Source organism: Mus caroli, unplaced genomic scaffold (assembly GCF_978045245.1).
Source record: "Mus caroli unplaced genomic scaffold, Mus_caroli_1 scaffold_8, whole genome shotgun sequence".
Taxonomy (NCBI): domain Eukaryota; kingdom Metazoa; phylum Chordata; class Mammalia; order Rodentia; family Muridae; genus Mus; species Mus caroli.
In genome coordinates, this window is record NW_028227263.1 from 120,516,247 (window position 1) to 120,522,418 (window position 6,172).

At 52.4% G+C, this 6,172-nt stretch overlaps 1 protein-coding gene across 1 annotated transcript; it reads left to right on the forward strand.

Annotated features, from left to right (window-relative positions):
• Positions 1-1,815: 1,815 nt before the first annotated feature.
• On the forward strand, positions 1,816-4,446 carry Rabac1 (Rab acceptor 1). Its single transcript, XM_021167132.2, has 5 exons — positions 1,816-1,999; positions 2,212-2,424; positions 2,668-2,765; positions 4,030-4,131; positions 4,209-4,446. The coding sequence occupies exons 1-5, from the start codon at positions 1,944-1,946 to the stop codon at positions 4,295-4,297; spliced, it is 558 nt and encodes a 185-aa protein (XP_021022791.1). The 5' UTR covers positions 1,816-1,943; the 3' UTR covers positions 4,298-4,446.
• The last annotated feature ends 1,726 nt before the right edge of the window (positions 4,447-6,172 follow it).

The window sequence follows — 6,172 nt, forward strand, 5'->3', positions numbered from 1 at the left end:
AGACGCCTGTGATCCTTTCGTTGTTATTGTTTGTTTGTTTGTTTGTTTTTAAGACAAGGTTTCACTGTGTAGCCTTAGCTGTCCTGAAGCTCACTCTGTAGACCATGCTGGTCGTGAACTCACAGAGATCCAACTGCTTCTGCCTCCTGAGTACTGGGATTAAAGACGTGTGCCACCGATGCCTGGACACATCTGTGATCCTACAGAATTCTTGGACTAGGAACAAAAATCAGAAGTTCAAGGTCATACCATCCTTGCCTACAGAGCCATGGTAAAGAAAGAAAAAATAATAAACTTGACTATTTTCTAGCGGTGACCACCTGTAATCCCACCAGGTGGGAGGCAGAGTGGGGAGGATCAGCCGTTCAGGGTTGGAGCACTTGGGGCTCTTTGTACTGTGACCTCTGGTGATCTCAGGACAAGACGATCCTGGGAAGGAGGAGTTGCATGGGCCAAGACCTCTCCTGGGACACCCACATACTCTGCTTCAATCACCTAGCACCAAGAAGGAGCATCCGCTTTGACAGAGGGACTCAGCACAGGATAGAAAGTCATGCAGCCAGCATTATGATCCAGGTCTCGAGTTCCTGTTAATATCTTCTGGCTTTTCCCAGTGCCACTTGCTCTGGGAAGCACAGGAGAGCTCAGAGCCAAGCCCCATCTCCCACAGCCTTCTCGGATGTCTCCTACTACCTACCGAGTACCCCCTGCCCCATCACATCTCTACCTCAGGGTCCTCGCTTCCACTGTCCCAAAGGACTCCTTTCCCAGCTTCCCCAGACACCTATCCTAAAAAGCCCGGTATTCAAATTCCTTGCATTCTTTGAATTAGTTTGCCACTTTCTGCAACAGTGTTGCCTCTGGATCCCACTGCCTTCTCCCGAAGCCCCGACTCCCACCAGGGCAGCAAAGACTTGAGAGACATGAAATAGAAAGACATTTGCTTAGTCCTCTTAAAGAAACTGAATTGGTTCCCATAACAGTCAAACCCAGTTGACTTTTGCCGCGCCAAACTGGTTTCCAAGGTTCTCTGTCTTTTCCAGTACTCTGGCCTTGTGGTGTCCCTCTTTAGTCTTCAGGCTAACTGTACATTTGCAGTCCTCCACTGACCCGAAGCAACAATTTCCTACTGAGTGGCCCATACTGAAATCCCAACCCGGAGGAGTTCCGTTCCCAGTACCCATGATTTTTGGACAGCTCATAATTGTCTGTAACTCCAGTTCCAGGAGCTCTAAGACCCTCTTCTGGTGGCACACACGCATAAACATATAAAAGTAAATCTTTTCTTTTAAAATGCAAACATTTATTTTTAAATCATGTGTATCTGAGTGTGGGTATGTGCACATGAGTATGTCTGATTGGCTAGAGCTGGAGTTACAGGCAGTTGTGAAGCACTGGGTGTGGGTGCTGGGAACCAAGCTATGATCCTTTGAAAGAGAAAGAAGTAAGCCATCTCTCCTGCCTCACTTTCAAAGTAAATACTTTTTTAAGGAATGAACTCCTTCCCAGACTTGCCCAGTCAGAATCAGAATATCTGAGTTTGCAAACAATGTTTTATTAAGCTCTCTCGAGCCAGAACTACAGCTCTGCACGATCCACGGAAGTATTCAGAACGCCTGTTTCTGCCATTCGAACTCCCACAAAATCCTCTGTCCTGACAGTCCACTTGCTGTGTCCACGCTGAGCCTCCTGAAACTACAATTCCCACAATGCCTAGAGGCTCCCGACGAGCTCTTAGCATACATCTCCCAAGATGTCTTGCGAGGCAAACCTGCCTCTTGACGCCACGATGACTACAACACCCACAATGCTTGGAGGAACAACTACCGCCCCCTAGAGCTTCCAACGACGCCACTTCCAAAGAGTCCCGGCTAGGGTGGGGCCTCCTAGGTGCTGCTGGGCTCCGGGCTATTTACAGCGGTTTTATCCACTGCAGTGCAGACATGGCGGCCCAGAAGGACCAGCAGAAGGATGCCGAAGTGGAAGGGCTGAGCGCCACGTGAGCAAGCAGGGTGTTACCCCCAGATCCGAGATGCAGGACTCCCTCATCTCCTCAGAGGTCCTGGGAGGGACTCAGTTATGTTGGCTTCCTCTCAGGACCCTTCCTCCTAGGGGTTCAAGGTCATGCTTGGGACCATGTGTGCTAGAATCTGGGGTCCAGATTCTACCCTCTCCCTCCCTTCAGCTGCTCTGCTCTGCCCTGCCCATCAGGACCCTGCTGCCCAAGCTGATTCCATCCGGCGCAGGCCGAGAGTGGCTGGAGCGGCGCCGGGCGACCATCCGGCCCTGGGGCACCTTCGTGGACCAGCAACGTTTCTCGCGACCCCGCAATGTGGGAGAGCTTTGCCAGCGCCTGGTACGCAACGTGGAGTATTATCAAAGCAACTACGTGTTCGTGTTTCTGGGCCTCATCCTGTACTGCGTGTGAGTGCCTCTGCGGCCCCGCCCTCGATAGTCAGACCCCGCCCCCGGCTGCCAGGCCCCGCCCAGACCAGTTAGCCCACTTTGTCACCAGAGGACCCGGTCAGTCTGTATTCCTGCATCCACCTGACCAGGATGCGGCCTTCGCTGGCCTAGAAGGACGTAACCTCTGTCTGTGTCCAAAGCTAGAGGGGCCTGGCTGACGCAGCCTCGGATACCTAACTCTTGTCCCCCACACTCTTCCAGGGTGACATCCCCCATGCTGCTGGTGGCTCTGGCTGTCTTCTTTGGCGCCTGTTACATTCTCTATCTGCGCACGTTGCAGTCTAAGCTTGTACTCTTTGGTAAGGAATCCCCTGCCCAAATGGCTCCTCAGGCCTTTCTGATCGTGGTCTCACGGAATGCAAACTTCCGAATAGTTGGGACCCAAGACGGCCCCCACCGAGCTGTTCACTAGAGTCACTTAATCTGGTCCTTAAGGGCTTATACCTACCAGGTACTCCCCTCCAGTCTCAGCTTCCCAAACCCAGAGAGACCCCAAAGCCCTGGCACCTCTGTCTCTTGAAAATGACTTAATCCAATTCTACCCAAACAAACCCCGACGGAAAGCATCAGCTGCAGATACCCACACTGCACACCAGGTGGCGACCTCATGCAGGCCTAGATCCGTGTTCCTTCCCAAGCTTCCCCCACCCTGATGATTCTCAGAGGGGAAGGCTGAGATCTGTAAGTCCGGTGGCCCCAGACTGTCACCAGGACCACTGGAAAGAAAGATGTCAGGGAAGACCCACTGAGGGGAATCCAAAGGTTTCCGAGGAGACTTAAAAGAAGTCTTTCATAGCCCAGCAAGCTTAAGGATCAAACAAAGATAGGCTGTGGCAAAGAAATAGACTGAAGCAGGTCAGAACTTGGCTTCTGCAGGTAGTGGTCACTAGGACATACACACTTTTCAGGCATAGGAGAGCATGGGGTGGGGGTGGGGGAAATGAATATATATGAACTAGGGTTTAAAGAGTGTGCTGCTATGCCCTAGCCTTAAAAAATGTGTAATGCAATTCTTCCTCTGGAAGAATACGTGCTTTTAACTGCTGAGTCACCTTCTCCAGCCCCCACAAACCAAATTCTCGCGAGGCGCATCAAAGAACACATCCTTAAAACCAGAAGTTGGCCTGTGCCTCTAATCCCAGCACTTGGGAAGCTGATCTTGGGAACGTATGCGTGCAGGGTATATACATACAATTCAAAGAAATAAATCTTAACAAAGGAAAAAAGGGGACAAAAATCCTTAGGTCAGATTTGGCTGTGGAGCCACCAGCCTGAGACTCCCGGTGACCAGGGTGGAACATCAGGCCCTAGTCTGAAGTGACCTGAGGGCTCCTGGGAGAGGTGAAACCAGACAGCAGAGGTTGGGCAGAGGAAGGTTGTTATGGGGACAGGGAGCTTTGGGGAGGCAGGGTAGGGGCCAGGGATGGGAGACACTGATGTGAGAGGCTGTATTATTACATGGAAGGTTCCAGAGTCTGTGACACTAGATGGGTGGAAAGTGACCCTGGACACTTGTGGGAAAGGGTCGGGTGGGAACGGCTGCCTTACACCGTCTGTTCCCAGGCCGGGAGGTGAGCCCAGCACATCAGTATGCCCTGGCTGGTGGCGTCTCTTTCCCCTTCTTCTGGCTGGCCGGTGCTGGCTCTGCTGTCTTCTGGGTCCTGGGTGAGTACAGGGCCTGTGTGGGGTGAGGCTGGGAGACAGGTGAAAGAGCACGGCCTGAACCACCCATCCCCCTACAGGAGCCACGCTGGTACTCATAGGCTCCCACGCCGCCTTCCACCAGATGGAGCCTGCAGATGGCGAGGAGCTGCAGATGGAACCTGTGTAAAGTGTCCTCTAGGACCTGCCGGCCGGCTGTCCCATCTCTGTCTGTTCTCGTCCTACCTGGCCTTGCTGCTCAGCTCCGAGCCTTCCACCTGAGGCCTCAAACCCAGAGAGGGGCTTTTGTCTTTGGAAATAAAGCTGTTACAATTGCTATTTGGCCAATACTTTCCTGGTATTTTCTCTTTTGTAGGTAAGGAGGGGGGTTACTAAAACACGAGGTCTGGGGCTGGAGAGGTGGCTCAGCCCCAGATGGCACTGGCTGCTCTTCCAGAGGACCTGGGTTCAGTTCCCAGCACCCACAGGGCAGCTCACAACCGTCTGTAACTCCAGCTGCTGGGGATGCAATATCTCTGGTCTTCTTAGGCACTTGAACTGCACACACACACACACACACACACACACACACACACACACACCTAAACATAATTAAAAATAAAAAAAGTCAGCTGGGTGGTGATGGCACACACACACGCCTTTAATCAAAGCACTCAGGAGGCAGAGGTAGGGTGGATCTCTGAGTTTGAGGCCAGCCTGGTCTACAGAGCCAGGTCTGTACGCATAGGTCAGGCATAGCTATATAGTGAGACCCTGTTAAAGAAAGACAGAGATGGAGGGAGGGAAGGCAGGAAGAGGACTATGGCCAGAGAGATCCTCCCAGTGTTAGTGAACCCCAACAGTTAGGGAGCAGCTGCAGGTCCTTTAAGGAGACTGTTCTGGGCAGACAAGGCAGCAGTTGCAGAGGCAGTGAGGAGGCAGCACAGCTGACCTGTGAGTGGCTTGGAGAGGCTTGGTGCAGGAGGCTGGCAGGAAGCTTTGATTTTTCTCTTGAAGAGCATGAGAGAGTAATTTTTTTTTTTTTTTGAGATAGGTTTCATGTAGCCCAGCTTGTCCTCAAACTCACTATGTAGCCAAGGCTGGCCTTGAACTCCTGATCTTCCTGCCTCCACCTCCCAGGTGCTGGGATTACCGACATTCCGTGGTGTCCAGTGCATACATGCTCAGCAAGCATGCGGCTGGCTAAGTTGGCTTTTTAGCAGAGCTTGCAGATCTGGCTGTACAGAGACCCTGGTGATGTTTCTGGGAGTCCCGAGGGACACAGCTAGGCAGCCGGAGAGCAGGGAGTGGGGTCACCCAAGCTTTGCCATGCGCGCGCGCGCACACACACACACACACACACCCGTATCTCCACAACATTGCCCTCTCAGGTCTATATCATGAGCTCACAGGGCACCCAGCATTGCTGTGGAATCCTGTCTCTGTCATCCAAGCCACCGGCCCAGCATGATAGCTGTGTGCCTGAAGCAAAGCCCGTATGAGGTAGTATGTGCTGAATGGAAAACCCAAGGACTGGAGGGATGGCTCAAGGGCTAAGAGCACTTGCAGGGGCCTGAGCTTGGCTCCAGGCACCCACTCTGGGCATCTGTGACTCCAGCCCCAGAGGATCTGACAGTCTCTTCTGGCCTCCACGGGTATCCACATGTACACATTCATACACACACACACACACACACACACACACACACACACACACACACACACACACACAGGTACACATAACTGAGAAACATGAATTCTGAATGTGAAACAGTAGACTTCAGAGAGTCCATATGAAGGAGGGATACGATGCTCATTACTTATGTTTATATACACCCCGGGTGGCACATCACATGCCTCCAATCCCAGCACTCAAGAGGCGGAGGCCAGTCTCGTCTCTATGGAGAGCTCCAGGACAGCACATATGTACACATACACATCACATATACAGAGAGAGGTGGGACGCCCAGACTGACTTTCCGTGTAACTGCTCATGACCTTGAACTTCTGCTCCACCTGCCTCTGCTCCCGAGTTCTCGGGTGGAGGATGGGCTTGTGCTGCCCA

Excerpts from the sequence above, each read along its gene's own strand:
- Rabac1 (XM_021167132.2), top strand. The coding sequence starts at position 1,944 with ATGGCGGCCCAGAAGGACCAGCAGAAGGATGCCGAAGTGGAAGGGCTG. Across the intron at positions 2,425-2,667 it reads GGCCTCATCCTGTACTGCGT|GGTGACATCCCCCATGCTGC; the intron begins GTGAGTGCCTCT and ends ACACTCTTCCAG. Across the intron at positions 4,132-4,208 it reads TGCTGTCTTCTGGGTCCTGG|GAGCCACGCTGGTACTCATA; the intron begins GTGAGTACAGGG and ends ATCCCCCTACAG.